Here is a 19,804-nt window from a genome sequence, read left to right as displayed (position 1 = left end):
GAAGTCAACCTTTTAATCTTACAGCCATCATTGCCTTCGATTCCATTTTTAATGAAACTCCAAAAAAGGTGTGAAGGCTAGCTGCTTTTGGTGAAGCCAAAGTCACATGAAAAGTGTGAAATCCACAATAACATCATTTTTCTTGTAAATCTTTGTGTTGAGAGGCTGATCCATATTACATAATACGTACAGCTGAGTTAATCAATCTGGCCAATCAATATTGTTGGGAATTTCATATATAAGGATTTGTAAATTAGTTTTGAATTTTGAAACTAGGTGAACTCTGATCAATTTCTTATTCGATGCTTTAAGTAGTACTTCATCCCTTAGAACACTACCAGCAACTTCCCTAAATCTCATTTCCTTCCCTGGATATAGTGAAACTCCTAAAAAATCCATTGAATCAGATTCCCCTGTTGTTAATTTCCTAAACTAAGGAAACACTAAGGGAACCAAAAGTTACACCCTAGATCTAGGGAACCAAAATTTGTTCTATTAATATTATTTTAATGTAAAAACTTTTCATTTCTTATTCCTTTAACATTTATTTGAAACAATATTTAAATAATTTCTCTTTCATTTCTCTTTTTACTAGCATTTAATTTAAAGAATATTTAAATGATATTGGAAAATGGTAAGAGAAGCTATTGTAGGGTGCATTTAGATATGGAAATAAAAAGTGGTTTAGTTTCTTAAATTGAGAAAAAGTTGAAGGGAAGTTACTACTAGTTTTCTTAGGAACCTATAATGTGTTAAAGAATTTTCAAAATTAATATATATAGTGGTTTGGAAATGTTTTTAAATTGAAGGCATTAAAGAGTATTGAATGAAGAGATTCCTCCATTAAAAAAAGAGAAAGTCAAATTAGCATTTAAAAAGCCCAACCCACTTAAACATTTATTTTAAAGTAATGCTTGGGTTGGTGTGTATACTCTAGTACAGTGTAGCACCGGAAGCGCATGCTCGGGTGCGTTGCAGTGGGCTATATGGCGTTATTATCGCTTTGATGGTGCACTTGACACAATCATTAGAGCTAATGATTTGATACAGACCATAAGATGCTTATATGGTAGATCTAACGGTTGGATTTACTAGACTATTAGTAAAGTGAAGTGTAAGATCAAATTAATTTTGATCTAACAATTGTGATTAAATGATCGTTACTAACCATTACGATTTAACGGTTATAATTAAATAATCGTTGATCATAATTTAATCTAACAGTCATAATTAAGTGTCTGTTAAAAAAGTATTTTATTACTGTTGAATTAGCAATTTATAACTGTTGGCAGATTATTACTGTTAGAATAGCAGTTAGTGACTGTTGAATTAATAGTTAATTTCGAAACTTAGTAATTGTCAATGAACAGACATAATTAACTGTTATTTTTAACACTATAAATAGTCTACTGCAATCTAGTTTTTACACACCAAAAATTCTCTCTTCTTTTATTTCTCTCTAACATCCTATCTACTTTAAATTTCAATATTCAGGTTTCGTTTCATTTGTGAAAAACTAAACAAAAGATAATTTATGGGCTCCATTGTATCCTAAATAAATATTTGTTGTAGTCCTTTGTATACCATTTCTGGTGGAGACACGTGCAAGTTCAATTTTCTGCTTCTATTATTTTTCTAACAATCTTAAGAAATTATTCATGCATCAATGGCACCACAATCTTTGAAAGAATTTGCTACAGACTTTATCAAACTCGAAAAGTTTGATAGAACCTCATTCAAGAAATGACATAAGAAGATACACTTTCTTCTTGCTGGTCTCAGGGTGAGTCTGGGTGACCCATATGCTTACAACTCCCAAACTTGTACCATATGAAAATGAGACCATTGCCGAGACTCGGGCAAGGATAAAGTGGGAGCAGGATGACTACATTTGCAAAGGCCACATCTGCAATGCTATGGTGGATTCTCTGTTCAACATGTACCAAAACAAACCAACGACCAAAGATGTTTGGGATGCACTCGAGGCTAAGTATCTTTTAGAAGATGCTACAAGTAAGGAGTTCTTTTGCCTCTAAATTTATGAATTATAGAATGGTTGATGTTAGACCTGTTGTTGAGCAATTTAATGAAATTATGTGTATTTTGAGTTAATTTGGTGAGCATAACATGAAGATGGATGAGGAAATTACAAAACACAACTAAATAATGGAGGATTTATAGGCTCCATTATATCCTAGATTAAAAAAAAAAAAAAAAATTATATATTTTATGTAACCCTTTGCATACCATTTTTTGTGGGGCAAATAATTTTTTAAAGAGAGCTATTTGTAGCCCACCTTAGGACCAGTTTTGATTTTTGCTTTATATTATTTTTTTGACATAATGAGGGTGTTCGGTGACAAACACTCTATTCCCCTCCTTTATTTTCACTTTTTCTAAAAATAATCAACTTCAAAACATTCTAACTTTTTTCATTTATTATATCACATCAATAATTTTTTATTACTATTCAAATAAAAAAAAATTACTATAATACGAAATTTTTTCACTTTTCCATAAAAATTTTTTATACTTTATATCACATCAATCACTTCTTACTATTACTAAAAAAAATAAAAAATCCAACTCAAATTTTTTTTACCAAACACCCCCGATGTCTAACATTAATTTTACTGATTGAAGGGCAAAAGGAATGGCATTGAGTCAGGGTATAAAGTTGGCTACCGTCCATGATCCTAATCACATCATTCAATATTTTCATTGAAATTAACCAAATGCTCTTTGTTATATATATATATATATATATATATATATATATATATATATATATATGGCATCGTGAGATATCCGTAGAAAATAAAGAAATCCCTAACTAATATGGAAGCGGTATTCAATCCTCTTATTTTATAATGTTGATTAATTTTCTGTAGTAAAAAAAGGTTAATATATCTTCTTGTCACAGTGTCACTAAGAAACATAAAGTGATTAAATTTTTGAAACAAGTGGTGATTTAACATGATATCAGAATGTCCTAAGTTCGAACCTTTCACAATTTATTTCGTATTTCATTTAAATTAAGAAAACTTCACTTAAGGGTACCGAACTTTCACCATTTTTTAAAGAATGTACCTAAACTTCAAAACGTCTTAATTTAGGATATCCACTTTCGGAAAGTCTCAATTAGGGGTCCTCCGTTAGGATTTTCCGTTAAATCTTATCAAAATTCCCAAAATACCCATGTGTTTATTTTTAAAAAAAAAAAAAAAAATTATAACAAATTTTAAAGATTCAGGCATAGGTTTTTTTACAAATTCCGTTAAATTCTAACCAATACCTACTAAATCCTAGCAATTTTTTATTATTATTATTCTTAAACAAAATGATGGGTATTTTGGAAATTTTGATAAGATTTAACGGAAAATCTTAACGAAAAACCCCTAATTGAGACTTTTTAAAAAATAAATACCATAAATTGAGAGTTTTGAAATTAAAGTACCTTCTTTCAAAAATAATAAAAATTCAATACCCTTAAATAAAGTTAATCCTTAAAGATTTCACGTACAGTCCTGTTAAAGAACTATTACACAACTGCACTATATAATATGCAGAGTTACTAAACGATTAGTGGTAATTAATAATGATCAGCATTAATTACAACAGTTTTGTACCTGTCAGCACAAGAACTTAAGGGCTCATGCTGAACGTCAGGTTTTGGGCTCCCCTGAAGAAGCCCATGAATGTACCTCCTCGGCATTGATTGCATCAACCATCCATCATGAGTGCTAGCCCTTTGACATCTGCACACACCGGAGCTTCGAGGGTCTGATTAATTAAGAGAAGAAATGCAAACATCGATCGTAAGAGGAATGCTACAGAGGGGACGTTCATCCGTCCCCTCTCCTCCTTTTAACATTAAAAAAATCAAATTCAAAAGAAAAGTACATTTTTCTTTGTTTTTGGTTTTCTTTTTTATTGAATTTGATTTGTTTAATGATAAAAGGAGGAGAGGGGACGGATGAACGTCCCCTCTGTAGCATTCCTCCGATCGTAAAAGGGTGTCTGCTTAATTGCATGTTTTGCTCAATCAAACTATTGACATCCGTTATTAGCCGGACCACGCATTGGCTTTAATGTATGCGCGGCTATAGATGTAAACAAGTTGACTTCGGGTGAGTAATATATGCCCAAGCTTGACTCATTTAAATTTAAGGTTAAATGCATTCTTGTCCTCTGTGATTTGTAAGCTTTATTTTTTGTCCTTTCAGTTTTACTTTTTATTATAGGTGGTACCTGTGCTATGGAAAAAGATGCAAATAATACCTCCGTCTATTTTTCCATCCAAAACTAACAGAAATCCACGTCAATGCCACGTGACACCATTCAAAATGCAACACGTGGCCACACCTTTTTTTTAAAAAAAAAATTGTAGGGTGGCTTTGCCACCCCTTTTGGGTCACAAGAGGGTGGCCAGCCACCCCATTTGGCCTAGGGGTGGTTCGGCCACCCCCAAGGCAAAACCCTCACATATTTTGCTTCTCGTTTTGCACTTGGGGTGGCCGAACCACCCCCGTGGCTTACAAGGGTGATTTGGCCACCCCCAAGGCAAAACCCTCACATTTTTTGGGTTTCCGTTTTGCCCTTGAGGGTGGCCGAACCATCCCCATTTGTTAAGGCAAAACCCTCACATTTTTTGGGTTCCCGTTTTGCCCTTGAGGGTGGCCGAACCACCCCCATTTGGCTTGGGGGTGGCTGAATTTTTTTTTTTTTTTTTTTTTTAAAAAAAGCCTTAAAATTAAAAAAAATATATTATGGCCACGTGTCGTATTTTGAATGGTACCACGTGGCGCTGACGTTGATTTCTGTTAGTTTTGGATGGAAAAATAGACGGAGGTATCATTTGCATCTTTTCCCATAGCACAGGTACCACCTATGATAAAAAGTAAAACTGAATGGGCAAAAAATAAAGTTTGCAAACCACAGGGGGCAAGAATGCATTTAACCCTTAAATTTATCACGAGCTCGAGCTGAACTCGAACTTTTTTATCACGAGCTCGAGCCGCTCTCGAGCTCATTTATCACGAGCTCAAGTTGAGTTGGAGCTCATATGACGAGTTTTAAAAATTAAAAATTTAGCTTAACTCGGCTCGAAAAAAGAAATACCGATCTTTTATGGTAAAGTGATCCAGTTACCACTAGTTCCTAATCGATCTTTACTTTATAGTTTACATTACTATGAATTGTATGTTTATGTGTAAGAATTTAGGAATTATGTGACATTATATGACTATAATTTATAGTTATAACATTATATATATATATATATATATATATATATATATATATATATATATATATATATATATATATATATATATATATATATATATATATATATATATACACACACAAACACACACACACACTTAATTATATCACAGATGAATTTTTATTCCATATTTATATGAATTGTTAGATCTTATTATATAATTTACATGATTAGATCATACTTAGTTACTAATCATATAAAATAAGTATTGTTATCTTATTAATATAAATGATGAATCATATGTTTATTACATAATTTACATTATATAATAAAAAATGAGCATCAAAACTTCCATCTTTTCAGAGGAAAAGAGGGGGTAGAAATAGTAGAGAAGATCGGCCGGATGATGCTTATTAATCATATCCATCTTGTATGAGCATCCACTTTTGCAATGATTTTTGAGGCCTAGTTTCTGTTGTGAAAATGTAGTTGGTTACATTGCTGTTTGCGCCACTTACATGTTTTCAATGTACGTATTTTATACGTAAAATACAAGAAATGCTCTGACAAAATGGAATCTGCATGCGTGGGCTACGTGACTTCTGCCAGCCGTTGGTGCATAGAGAGCTTGTCACTAGCTAGCGTCTCAATCTCTCCATTAACAAGTGAAATTCAATTAAAATTGAAATAAATGAAAAAGACAAGTTTTGATTCGAACTCTCATAACCTCTGTTTTAATATTATGTTAAATTAAAACAAAATCCCATTTATACTCCAAACACTACGAAGAACACCATTCCCGCGGGTCTTCTTGAATTTATCTTTAGAAATAAGTCAAATCTTCATTTTCCATTTAATTTGCTGTAAAAGCTTCTCCTTAGACCATGGATTATTTCCATGTTTAAAGCATTTCTATTCATAATTCTTCCGGCTGTTATTATTGCATATATGACATCCATGAATATGTACGTAGAGATAAAAAGCAACAAGTACTGCTTGCTTAAAGCAAATTCCTGACAATGGCTGCAGCCACAGCAGCGACATCATGCACAGCTTTGTTCATATCAGTCAGCGGTGAACGGCCGGAGAAACGGCCTTCACATGAAGTGGCCTCGTCGGCAGCATCATTTGCACCCTGTTCAGCAAATTTAGGATTGCCTTTCTTCAAAGCTTCAATGGCTTCCGGGACATCTCCCTCTATAATAGCTTTGTAGCTGTCGGCGCAAGACCTTAACGACCGCTTTAGTTTTGGGCTACCGTGAAGAAGAGCCTTAATATGGTTGAGAGTTTCGGTTGCCTTGGTCTTGAGCACGTCAACCATTGTGAGGGCTAGCCCTGTGACGTCTGCTCCAGAGCTTCGAGGCTTCGATTTAAGAGAAGAGATGCAAACATCGTAAAAGGGTGTCCGCCTGCATGTTTGCTCAATCAAATTATTGCCATCCGTCGGCAGGGTTGCCGCAACATGAACAAGAAGGATGATGAGCATCAAAAGTTTCATCGGTGATGATTATTGAAGACAGAACTAGGAAAAGATATTGAACAATCCCCACATGAGAATCCTTAAATATATATACAAGTTAGAGAAATGCTAGAGGTGTCCTTCTTAGTCATTTTATACTGACAAGGCACGTCTTATTTTTAATAAGAGAAATACTAAAGCTCATTTTAGTGTATTTTTAGGGTTCTTCTATGCTAATATGGCACTCTGTTTTTAATTAAAAAAAAAAAAACTACAGTTTGATTTATTTTTCCTGTTTTTATTAAAAAATACGGTGTTATGTCAGTATCAAATGACCCTATAAAGATACTAGAAGGAGTTCTAGCATTCATCTTTTAATAAAGAAAAACTACAACTTGATTTCTCTCTTCTACTTTTATAAAAAAAAAAAATACAATATTAAAAAAACCTCAAAAAAACACTAAAAATAGCTCTAAAAATGGCCGACAGTGGCGGATTCCCACAAACATGCGTGCAATAATAAAAAGTTTAAATCTAGAAATTAAAGGGGTTTTTATGATCAAAAAATTAAGGAAGCTTTTACATTCAAACTGAAAATGATTTTCGTTGACCATTATTTTCATTCCTTCAAACACCGAAAAAATGCTGAAAGAATTTTTTTAAAAATATTTTACGCCGAAACAAACGGAGTATTAATTGAAAAATAAAAAAGAAAACTTACAAATCTGATATGAATATATTTATCGTCTTCAACTTGAAGATGAAATATTAATTTGGGTACTATTACAACATGTGTATGATGCATTCTAGCTAGCTACAAAAGATTGTTTTTGTCAACTTAATTTTAAATTTTTCTGGATGGTTGGTTCAAAACGTGCAAGATTAATTCAGGTTTCTATGGTAATTAACAACACAAAGATGAATAGGAAAGACAAAAACATAAACAAAGATTATGCCACAAAAATTACACATGCTTAAGCATTATATTATTTATTTTGCTGGTTTTATTATTTCTGAAATATTTATTTTGCTTATGAATATTTTAAATTTATTGACATTATCCAACTTTGATGTCACACAGACAAACAGTGACCCCAAGTTGGTTGTCTGAGCACACCATATTTAGGGCTACATATCGTCCCCGGCACGCAACCCCAAGGAACTCAGCAGCTTCAAACAAATCATATATGACCAAAAGCAATTACATCAGCTGATCGATATACCACTATACTTCGAATACAGTTTTTGAGTTTACAACTTTACAAGCACTATTGATCAGCTTCTATGATTTCTCCTTTTTAGTGTACTTGCAACTATCCATTCCTCCCTCATCTTCTTTTGATCCTCATGAGATCTGACTTGCCCAGGAAAAAAAAAGAAAAAAAAATACAGTTTCGTTTGATCCTCATGAAAACTGTGCAGCCAAGAAAACCTCTAGTTTCCATCAGCGCAAAGGCAAAACAAGATATCCAGAACAAAAAAGTACACATAATAAGCCTAACACCCACCACTTGGGTACTCATACTGATCAGGCTCTCCACTAGCTACCGCATACCCAACAAAGTAATGAGGCAAATGCTGTGAATACATTGGTATTCTTTGTCGATTGTAATCGAGAATCTTCCAACATGCTTTCGTCCCATTCCCACTTCCGGTGTCGCGAAGAGCACTCTTGGGCACCTGAGAAGCTTGGACAATGGATAATTTCATCCTTCCAGGAGAGTCTTGATAGCCATTGTTTATATTCTTCATGAAATCCTCTTCAACAGACTCTACATCCGTGTAACTACTCTTGCTAGGATTTAAGCCCCAGTAGAACACGACATTGGGCTCTGTTACATCCATGTCTACATATTCGGTAGGGTTAGGGTCACAAAAACCTTGCATCTCCTCCAGCTGCAGAAAATAAAATATACCAAAAGATTTTAGAATGTTGACATTCATCAGTGCATGTCATATCGGTGGTTAGAGCTACTGACTGGATAGAAGAAAATTTTAATTTTTGATACATATATCACCGGTATACTTCAGTTAGATAAAAGATTTAGAATGAAGTACTTCGAAAAATATTTGCAAAAAAAGCAAAGATTCCCATGTGATGACAGCATTTGACACACTGCAATAATTCAAAATTGTCCAGCTTTTTATGCTAGATCATCTAATACTTCCACTTCTAGCATGACCCTTCTGAACCAAAATAATTGTGGTGAGCAGAGACTTCATTTTTATTTTTATTTTTTTAAGATGAGATGAACAAGAAATACAACAAAAATAACAGAAACCTAAACAAATAGACCAAAAAAGAACACAATCCTTAACAACAATCCAAAGCAAGTCCTTTCCACAGCCCAGAAGAATCCTCGTTAATGTAGAAAGTGAGGTGAAAAGCTGCCAGCAAAGCCGGTTGTAGCGACCCAGGGTAGATATTGTGGGTGCAGCTGAAGGCACCCAAATAAATCTTAGTTTCTTACTGGCTTCTGAAGGAGATGGAGAGGCAAAGAAATAACAAAACTAGTAGAAAGGGTCTATTTTTTGGCCCATTTCCTAATTTGTTGTACTTATTTCAAGCACTGTTTTGTTTCGTTTGGGTCTATTGTTGTGGAGTTCACCCCCCTCTTGGATTTTGCTTCCTTGTAACCCTTTTCCCATATTGAATAGAAAAAAAAATAAATAAATAACAAATAACACCAAGGACAATGATGAAGGGACCTATTTGTCACTCGAGCAAAACAAAGGACTTTAATTGTCAAAATCTAAAAAACAGAGTCCTTATCTATCACAAAGGCAAAACTCGAGGACTTTTAGGCCAATTTCGCTAGAATTTTAGCCAAAGTTATGAAATCAACTATATAAATATGAATACAATGAACATCCTATATGAGCCACATACCTTGACAAGAAGGCAGCGAAAACGTGATTTCACCCAACCTACCCAATCTCCTAGCTCATCTTTCTTAGTAGCCGAGAGATAAATTTTGACAAATCGGGTATACTTCTTTGTATATGGAAAAGGCTCAAATATGCTACCCCAATCAAAATCCAGCTTCAAAATATCCTGCAACACCAGGAAGAGAACAAAAAAAAAAAAAAAAAGTCCCACATTATGTCATGCCTCAAGATAATTTTCAACTAAAATGTTCAAACAAAACTAGAGATACCATAGTAACTTGCACACCAAATTTTGGGAAAACCTTCAATATAAGTAGTGGCTTAGCAAGAGGTCAAACAGCAATAGAGACAATTTTGGTCCCAGTTAGACCACAAAACATACCCTAGTCATAGCATAGCCTTGGAGAAATTCTGCCCTGATCCTGTAGCATGTGCTTCTAGTGATATTGGAATGGCAATATTCATGTGGACTACATGGGAGCCGAATGGGCATTAGGGACCGCGTCTCAGTGGCATCTCCAGTTGTTGGCAACATTCCGTCTTGCAGAATTACTGGGGCAGGCCAAGGCCAAAACGCAAAAGTCTGGAAGAAGTTCATAATAAGAGCATTTAAGCTGGCATTTGGATGCTTTTGACAAACAAATGCCGCAAGAATTGCCAGATGAACTCCTCCCAAGAATCCAAGCAGCTGCAATCAGCACAAAAATACTCGGATTCATCACTCGCTGAAAAGTGCCATGCCCAAGAAAGCTCACATAACACAAAAGAAAAGCATGAATACGAAACACCAGCAGGCAACACATACTTACATTACCGTATACTCCTCGCCTTTTTGCCCATAATTTAACACATCGCAGCATCGATTGGAAATTCTGAAATGCATCAATATATACATGAGATTTAGAACAAATTATACAGCATAAGAAGAAATCAGAATCTCAAAAATTCCTGCAAAGATTGTTTTAGATTAAAAATATCTCACAATATAGTGATATCCTTGGCAACCCCACTCCCCATCAACCACAAACAAGCAACCCATATGCATAACAAAAAGGGAGCCTCACAAAGATACTAATAACGATAGCCTCTCAAATACTCTATTGGATCCCATAGGTCTTCCAAGAGCATACTCCAGAAGAAGGGATCCATACATGTGCACACAGCACACACACACACATGCATTCATGTTTGCCCTCGCCCTCATATTATACAATCCATCAATGCCAAACATTTCCCATTTTCCCAGAAATAGTCCATTGTCAAAACCTCAATACATGGTGTTTCCAAGTTAATATATTGATCCTACCAGTGCAACATTAATATGGAGACACATTGGCACAAAATCAAGCAACAGATACCAACAGTCGTATTACAAATTTAGTCCTCGACAATAAATTCTATTGAAAATTGTCCTCAAAATACAATTACAAATTGCTCAAGAGATAGAATGTCAAATCTAGGCTTGCATTTAGCTGGGTAAGTAATAGGAGAATTAATTAGTTTTCAAAAGAAAACATAAAATCAGCCTTTACCTCCAAATTTGGAACAAGCTGAAGAATGCGTTTGTTAGCACGTACACCGGACAAACTTTTCCAACTAGTTTCATCAATCTCCAAGAGAAAGAATGGATTTAGTATATCCACATTCTGCATTTAACAAGCTCAGCAGGTCACAATTTCCACATAATCAATAGCGAAGCAGAAAATGTTAATTGATAATATGAAGACTACAAAAAAAAATATTGAAAGCAAAACGGTGAAATGATATTAAACACAAAATAGACACCATGTTACCAGACACATGCAAGTAAATACTTCAAAACAAAAATAAAAAATGACGATTACAAAACAACAACAAAAAAACAAAACAAAGCAAAAACAAAAACAAAAAAATTGAAGGCAAAACGGTGAAATGATATTAAACACAAAACTGACACCATGTTAACAGGCACGTGCAAGTAGATACTTCAAAAGAAAAAGTTAGAAATGGAAATCTGAAAATGTATAAAATGTTTCTGAAGATAGCAGTGGTAAGCATCAAGTTCAATGGTTGCATAGTCTCAGCACTCACTTCAGGAACAGATAATACTTGCAGTTGTGCATACGGGAGATCAACTGAGATCCCATCGAATTTAAACCGCATTAGAGGAACTTTTGCATCCTTTACACAGTGGATCTCTGATACTTCAGGTCTGCTTTTAAGCATGTTGCACAGAACGACAAAAAAGTCCTCCTGCATTAGTCACATTCATTGAAAATTAAGGTAATTCTTATGCCACTCAAAATCAAGATATAATAAGCAGGCAAAAAAGGGACTTACTGCCATCGTGGCAAAGGAAGGACCAGCACATAAAGCATCAATATCAGATTCCAAACCATGGACCTGAATACATTTAAAAAGTAGATATATAAGTTGATAACAAGCATTTAGAAAAATATTGAGCTTCAGTGGTAACATAAAAAGTTGATCTCTACCAAAATGCAAAATACTACTATAGAGCTCGCACATTGAAAATTATCGACTGAATTGAGTCTATATGTTTAAACCCTCTGATCTACCTGAACTACTACACAAGACTGCATTTGAAAAGGATTATAAAACAAAGCTCATCCCCACAAATTTAGGACATGTCCAAGAAGTGTCTAGCATATTTCCCACATTAAATATTTATTTTACTTCTAATTTTTATTTTCAAAGGCAGTCTTTAAAAGTACTAGATTATTACATACGTTCAAAAAAACAAAAAAAAAAAAAAAAACAAAAAGCAAAAGTTTCTAGAAGTGCTAACTCAGGCAGCTCCAAATTAGAGGATTGCCATAATTTATCATAAACTCATCATATTATATGTTTTAGTAGCGTATGCAAAAGTATACAACAAGTTAGAAAACTGAAAAACAAAAAAGAAAACACACACACAAAAAGAAGAAGAAGAAAAAAAAAAAGAGAGAGAAAGAAAGAACTAACTCCGAGGCCATATGATCCATAAGTCAATATTGTGGCAGAGGTGGCAGAAATTTGCTCCCTTGGAAATTGACGTTGCCATGCAACCTTCTTAATCCATGCCAACACTATCTGCATTATCGTATGAGACATCAAAAGATTTAACTCAACAAACAAGATGTGAAATTATCAAAGTGCATGATCACTGAACAAAAGAAAAAGACCAACTTTTAATCATTGTGGTTGACAAAGTTATAACCCTTCTCACACAAGCAGCCACCCTTTAAAAAGAGACAAAAATAATTTCCACCAACAAACTAGATAACTAGCATGTTATACCTCAAACCTTAGAACATTCCCAATGGCTTAGCCATTTTCACCTTTAGGCTAAAATAGCTAACCAATTCACAAAAAAGTTCCTCCATCCGATTATGCAAATCAAATGCAAAATGCATTTATGATGCATCTCTTTTTTTATTTGTTTCCCTCTCTCTCTCTCTCCCTCTCTCTCACCAAAACTCATTTACGCCATAGCAATATTCTAATATATCTCCAAATCTGGGAAATTGTATTTTAGAGTATGTTTATATAAAAAAATCTATATTTGTTATTTTAAGGTCACACTCTTACGAACCACATCATATGAGAACAAAAATTTTGTTGACTTTATAGCAAATAATCATCCAAAAAAAAACTACCATGTTTAAAAAAATGACTTATCGTTGAAAAAATATCTAAGAATTATAAATATATATATATAAATGATATAGTGAAATAATAGATAATTGAATATATGGTACCTTTTGAAACCCATTAGTTAAAGTAGGTTTTGGTTAGCTATTTTGCATATAAAAATGCATAAGCCATTGGGAGTACTCTTAAGATAAAGACAATGGCTATGTTTGGCAAACCACTCTATTTTTTTTCCTGAAAAAAGTCAACTCCAAAACATTTCATTTTTTTGTATCACATCAACAACTTTTTAACAACTTTCTTCACTTTTTATTTCACATCAATTATATTTTAACAATTTTTCTCACTTTTTCATACAAAAAAAATCAAAACTTCTCTCTACTTTATATCACATCAATAATTTTTTTATTACTATTTTAAAAAAAAAAAAAAAAAAAATCCACTACCCAAATGTTACCAAAACACACCTAATATCCTCACAAAAGATTTTGCAAATGAGATGTGTTTGGTGTCATTCTCTTGCACATTTCTTTTGCAAATCTACCATTAAATCTATGGAACCCACATGTAGTCTCATAGGTTCAATGGTAGATTTACATATCTCCGTAAAAGAAATGGACAAAAGATGTGCAAGATAATGAAACCAAATATTTCTCTATGCAAATACCCCACAAGTGAACAAAAGAATAATTTGTCTGACACCCCAGAACAAAGATGTTAAATGTGAGTCCTACTCCTCTTAGGAAAGATCTAAAAAGTACAGTGCAAAAACTTTGAGAAGTGCTGAATACTCTCTAGGCATTTTTTACCATTTTCAATTCCTGATATCGCCCCATTCTTGACAATATTCATGCAGAGGCAGGTCGTATAAATTAAAATAAGCTCACCCTTTTGAGGAGGGGAAGAGTTTCTCACCCCATCTATAGGTCTAAAGCAATAAAAGAACCAAAAACTAAAAAAAGGGACGTAATGCAAATGGCACGTAATGCTAGTGATCCCTTATATTTACATATACATATACACACACATAACAAAAAAGAACATATTTCTGAATCGAAGAAAACCTGTTTGAGCTTTAAAATGACATTCCGCCTCTTCTCTTCCTCTTCCGGAGATAACACTAGTCCTTCATTAACCATGAACTACCAAAAAAATGGTTTCCATTAACATAAACCCACCAAAAAATAACGAATAATTCATAAAATTTGCACTCCAAAGAGAAAATTAAAGCCACCCAAGAAAGACACAATGTACATAAACCATGAACTACCAAAAAGATTGAAACCCAATAACATAAACCCATAAAGCATTAAGAAAATATTTCAATATTTGCAATCCAATGAGAACATCAAAGCCACCCAAAAGAAAATGAAGAAAGAAAAATAAACCTGAAGCAGAGAGATTGACCTTTCCTCGTCCATTCGGGCCAGAGGAAGTACAGATGGGTTGTACGGAACAAGGACCTGTGGAGCTCTAGGGTTTAAGGGCACAAATGGTTGAGGGACCAAGACGAGGTTGGGGTTCACGGATGGGAAAGAACCTGTCAACTTGTGAAGTGGCAGAAAAACGACGCCGTTTCGGTTGTGGTAAGCATGCGCTGCCATACAACCGGATACCAAAATCTGTTTAGAGTTTAATTAACTTAAACAATGCGATTATGCGATTCTGGTGTTTTCTTTTTCTTTTTTCGTTTTCTTAGGAAACAAAAGAAAAGATTTTCCAGAGGAATGGAAATGCAAAGACAGAAATTGAAATCCGGGGGAAATGGGAGAGTTTTGGAATTCAAATTGTGCTTTTTCCTCGTCTCTGCGACGGTGTAACAGAGAGAGAGAGAGAAGCGTGTGGCAGGAGTTTTATATTACGAGACACGTGTAAGGATCCTTGTGGTGCAAAGTGGCTTCTTCTTGTTGGTCAGGTGGCCTCTTTGCTTTCATTCATTGGCCGTGTTTTGAAAAAATAGTTTCAATAAAACAAATATATCTTTATAAATTCGAAAAAAAAATTAAAAAGAAAATAAATTTTTGGAAAAAACAATTTTTTTTTTTTGAAAGATTAAAAAAAACAATTTAAAAAGAAATAAAAAAAAATAAAAATTCAAGTGGTGGCCCAAAGTGAAAATTATATAAAATAAAATCTAAAAAAAAAAAAATATCTTAGTTTTTTTTTATTTTAATTTTTTAGTTTTCTTTTTAGTTTTTATATAATGTTAAAATTTTTTATAATTTTATGAATGGTATATTTGTCATTAGGGAACATTGACACAATTTGTAATTTAGGGGGCACATTGACAATTGGATGGTAGTTTAAAAAAAATGTGTACTTTCCCCATTTTATGTGACTTTACACCACTGGCTGGTAGCGTATGTTTTGAACTATTTGCTACTTTTTTGTTCATCTTCTTTTCTATTACAATACATTCAACCATTTTTGTCAATCTGGTCAAATCGGTCGGATTTGGCCAAATTTCGGCCATACAGCTGAAGTCCGGCCGAGATCTGGCCAGTACAACCGAAGACCAATCAGATCTAACCAGATTCTAGCCATATAGCTTGAGTCCTACCGTATTAGGCTAGATTCAGGCTGACGTTTGGCCAATTTGGCCGAATTTCAGCCAATACAACTGGAATCCAACCGAATTAGGCCAGATACCGACGAATTTGGCCGGAATCTGGTGATGGCGACTAGACATTACCAGATTTCATTTTTCGCCATTGGTGATTTTTTTGTACAAGCCAAACGCTGAAAAATATTTTCAAAAATCATTTTTCCTGAAAAATAATTTCGTCAAAAATATTTTACGACAAAAATCATTTTATGTTGAAATAAAAGGAGGATAAGATTTGTAATCAAATTTAGTAAAAGCCTCAAATAGTCAAGATTAGACATTATATCCTGCATCTAATTGTTATTCAATGCTCGCCAATCTCTCACGTTAATTAGGCTTTATCAGCACATGCTAAAGGATTTTTTTTTTTTATTTTTTTTTTTTCCTTCCTATTCAGTATTCATTCACGGATTCTCCAAAGAATAATGGGCGTGTTTAATAAAGATTTTTGAGGGGAGAGTTTTTTTTTTTTTTTTTAATGGTAATAAGACGTGATATAAAATAGAAATAAATTTTGAATTTTTTTTGTAATGAAAAATGATAAATGAGGATTCCATCAACATTTCTAAACCCCTAATGCTTCTCTAATTTTAGGGAAATCCCCCAAAAATAACCAAGAGTAGATTCCATAGACTTCTCTAAACTAACATTGAGCTATAGTGGTATAAGAAATGATTGTTGTACAACTCTTTACACAATTCTTGTACAACTCCAACAACTTGTTTTCAAACTAACCATTGGATTTATTTTCTTACATATGATTCTACATATCTAATGGTTGATTTTAAAAAAAATTGTTGGAATTGTATAAGAGTTGTACAGAAGTTGTAAATGTATCATATCTCATAGTGGTATAGTGCCAATAGCTCACCCATCCTGGCATCCACTATTTTAACAAAAATCATTTATCTCTCCTCTCTGTCTTTTATTATTATTATTATTTATTTACAAAATCATTCTTTTGCAATTTCTCTCCTCTCTCTGTCTTTCACACGACACCCCCAATCTCCCAAACTCCCCTACTCCTCTCCTCTTCAATTTCTCTTTCTCTTGTCACGACGCTCCACCTCTTCCCCTCTCTCAGTTTTGGTTTGGAACGTATAAGGCAGTTGAAGCTTTTGTAAGTGCATTCATGCCAAAGAATGTTTTGGTATGGCAGTGACGGAACGAAAGGGTCGTGAGGGCACTGAGGGGAGAGAAGAGATGGGTTTTGGAAAAGCACCGGCAGCGAGGGAGTGGATGGCAGCCACAAAAAATGAGGGACTTGGTGAGCTTGTCGGAGTCTTAGGGGCAAAGCGAGAGGGGTGTGTAGTTAATGTACCAATGGAAGAGGTCCGAGTGGTTCTGGCAATGAGGGAGAGGTGGCCGGGAGTGGAGGAGGAGATCCATTGAGGTGGTGGGTGTCTTTTGTGCTATTATGGAATATATTTAAATATGGAAGCAAAAAGTAGCTTGGTCATCTGAATTTAAAAAAAAAATGGTGAGACTGCTTTACGTGATTGTCCATAGATGCTCTTTTAGCTGTTGTCAGGCAATATGTTACGTGAATGAATTCTCGAACACGTAACGGGATAATTTGTTCGGTTTTGAGGGAACCTAGACCCTTTAGATTCGTTGAAGGGAACCTAGACCTTTTCAAATACAAGGTTTGTGATTAATTATGTTTGATTTATTGCTTTCACTAGTACTCTTTAAATAGAAAATTATAAACTTAAAGATAACTTCTCCTAGTGTAAAAATAATCTCTCGATTAGCCTTCTACAACATAGAGATAACCACTAAGGCACTAACAACTCAACTTAAAAATAAAAGATAAAGATAACCACTAGCAATATGAAGATAAAAGATAGATCCTACTCAAACTTAAACACTTGAAAGCATACTAATCCTTAATTATCTAGTCCCATCCTTATCACAATACCCGTAGTCTTCTGGATCTCTTTGGCGCCTGCTATCATTAACATGTTACTGAAGACACATTTGTAGGCTATTCACATGGTCAATAATGTAAAAACATATAATAACTAGCATCTAATGAAAAACAAAATAAAGGTGTTGCTGAAGTGAGGTAATTAAAAAAATTTCAGGGGCACTCTTAACAATTGTGTTGAACTCAACTCCTCTCAATAATATATTGACACAACTTATAGTTAAATGTATTTTGTCATGCCTGCCAAAATATTATTGTAACTTAAGGATGTGAATGATCTGCATTTCAAGCCAGTCATCCATGACTCAGTTCTTCACTGCTATCCGATCTTAGTTTATAACTATTGTGATTATATACAAGAATACAAATTAGCCACTCGTTCTCAAGGACTCTCTAAGGATCGATGAAACTTATGCATGTTTTGGAAGAGGCCCCAACCTGTAAAGTTGCCAGAAACCCAGCTTCAAACTCAACAAGTTAAGGCCATGAATTAGAATAACTAAAGCCAAAGAAGATGTGCTCTACTGACCTCATAAAGCTAAATCATCCCAACACTAGAAGAGCACTTGTGGGCAACAATGCTAAACAATCACTGTACATTTCTGTTGAAGCACAAGATAACTCAGCCAACATTTCAAATATTATCTTTATCCTTGTAACAACCTTCATGTAATCTGATTATAAATATGAATGAAAACCCACCAAGATGGGTTCGAGAGAAAACACATTTACAGCAAGAGTAAGAATTGTTTTAATTTCCAGCCAATCGGACCATGTTGGCATGATTAGCAGAGTGGGCTGCTCCTCAGGATGACAACATCCTTCTTTAGACTTCTCAATGTAGTAAAATTGGCTACTGAGAAGTGAGAATTAAGCACAAGTAAAAGCAGAAAGCAGGCATCAAATACTACTAGAATTCTCAATAATCAATATTGGCCCATCCACAAGCCACCATATATAGCTCCTCCTCTCACTATGGCAGATACAGGTGCACCCTCCTTTGCCTCAGTTGCTACATTTTCATCCTATTCCACTCTCACTAGCCCATAAACCATTTTCACTTCTTTCGCTTGTCCAAAGCAACAAACTAGGGGAGAAAAAAATATATATATATTCGGTACTGCTAATGACACATTAAAGTTAGAAAAACCAAAAAACAGAGAACAACCAAAAAAAAAAAAAAAAGAAAGAAAGAAAGAAGAAGAAGAAGAAGAAGAAGATTCTGTGATGGCTGACAATTGGGTATTGCTAGATAAAGGCATATAGCAAAGAACTATATAAATAATCAAAGATCTATGTATACATGGTATGAGGTTAACTAAAAGATTTACTCTGTTTCAAGCCCCCAACGTACCGGCCGATTTGAAAAGGTGTCAGAAATTCCTGCCAATCAAGCTAACATGTCTACAAGAAAAAAGTTATGGATACCAAATCAAAGGGTACAGCCACAGAAGATAAAGAAGTAGCAAAGCAAGGCGACCAAAGCCACGGACTCTAACACCGTAACGATGGTCCAGAACACGTCATCAAATACAGTAAAATCCAACCACTGGAAGCCCCCAAAGCTCCAACCCGTTGTGAAGTAGGAAAAACTGAATTCCGGCCACCACCGGTAGATTGAAGATCGCAGAGAGAAGGTGAAATCCGGCCACCGGAAACCTGACGTGTACCAGCTCGAACCCATCTCTCTATATGATCTATCTGTGTCTCTTTCTTCTTTTGTCGGGGCTCGTCGAGCATATAATAGCTAGACACGGAACATTATTGATGGGATTTTTGTGCAACTATTTACACGTGTTCCAGCGAGGATTGACCAAACCACTTGGATAGTAAAACTAGTAATCTCCTGTTCAGATGGATCTCACGTGGGGCACGTGACAATGATATAAACAAGACAAATAAACAGATTTTTCTTCTGTGCCGCTACGACTGCCGATTTTTAATATCACCCGTAAATTCGAAGCGAAAAAATTAAAAAAAAAAAAAAGTCTTACGGTTAATTAATTTCTTGCACGCTAAGGAATATTTAGTGTTGTCGTGTCGGCTTCTTCTGTTTGAATG

General features: G+C 34.5%; 2 protein-coding genes across 6 annotated transcripts; both read right to left on the bottom strand.

Moving 5' to 3' along the window:
• Window positions 1-5,945: 5,945 nt before the first annotated feature.
• LOC133860171 (cell wall / vacuolar inhibitor of fructosidase 1-like) lies at window positions 5,946-6,762 on the bottom strand. The gene has a single exon (XM_062295852.1). The coding sequence runs from the start codon at window positions 6,723-6,725 to the stop codon at window positions 6,228-6,230; it is 498 nt and encodes a 165-aa protein (XP_062151836.1). The 5' UTR covers window positions 6,726-6,762; the 3' UTR covers window positions 5,946-6,227.
• Window positions 6,763-7,807: 1,045 nt separating this feature from the next.
• LOC133879678 (nuclear poly(A) polymerase 3) lies at window positions 7,808-19,604 on the bottom strand. 5 transcript variants are annotated; one of them, XM_062318367.1, is made up of 11 exons: window positions 18,273-18,290; window positions 14,597-14,805; window positions 14,273-14,350; window positions 12,540-12,647; window positions 11,895-11,957; window positions 11,646-11,807; window positions 11,108-11,221; window positions 10,385-10,447; window positions 9,958-10,263; window positions 9,577-9,741; window positions 7,808-8,582 (listed from the first exon to the last, which is right to left on the bottom strand). In XM_062318367.1, exons 2-11 carry the CDS (start codon window positions 14,627-14,629, stop codon window positions 8,184-8,186), a joined length of 1,491 nt encoding a protein of 496 aa, XP_062174351.1. In that variant the 5' UTR covers window positions 14,630-14,805; window positions 18,273-18,290; the 3' UTR covers window positions 7,808-8,183. The 5 variants fall into 5 exon arrangements, with proteins under 5 accessions (XP_062174351.1, XP_062174361.1, XP_062174377.1 ...); XM_062318377.1 differs by lacking the exons at window positions 14,597-14,805; window positions 18,273-18,290 and adding an exon at window positions 19,075-19,604; XM_062318393.1 differs by lacking the exon at window positions 14,597-14,805 and having other exon boundaries at window positions 18,273-18,299.
• Window positions 19,605-19,804: the final 200 nt, after the last annotated feature.

The sequence above is a fragment of the Alnus glutinosa genome, chromosome 1, assembly GCF_958979055.1.
Source record: "Alnus glutinosa chromosome 1, dhAlnGlut1.1, whole genome shotgun sequence".
NCBI lineage: Eukaryota > Viridiplantae > Streptophyta > Magnoliopsida > Fagales > Betulaceae > Alnus > Alnus glutinosa.
This window is presented reverse-complemented; position numbering and strand designations above follow the sequence as displayed.

What these genes read in the sequence shown, in the direction of transcription:
- LOC133860171 (XM_062295852.1), bottom strand. Translation starts at nt 6,725, where the DNA reads ATGAAACTTTTGATGCTCATCATCCTTCTTGTTCATGTTGCGGCAACC.
- LOC133879678 (XM_062318359.1), bottom strand. Translation starts at nt 14,812, where the DNA reads ATGGCAGCGCATGCTTACCACAACCGAAACGGCGTCGTTTTTCTGCCA. An exon ending in CTTCCTTTGCCACGATGGCA is followed by an intron (nt 11,808 to 11,894) that starts GTAAGTCCCTTT and finishes TGACTAATGCAG; the next exon opens with GAGGACTTTTTTGTCGTTCT. An exon ending in AGCTTGTTCCAAATTTGGAG is followed by an intron (nt 10,448 to 11,107) that starts GTAAAGGCTGAT and finishes GATGCATTTCAG; the next exon opens with AATTTCCAATCGATGCTGCG.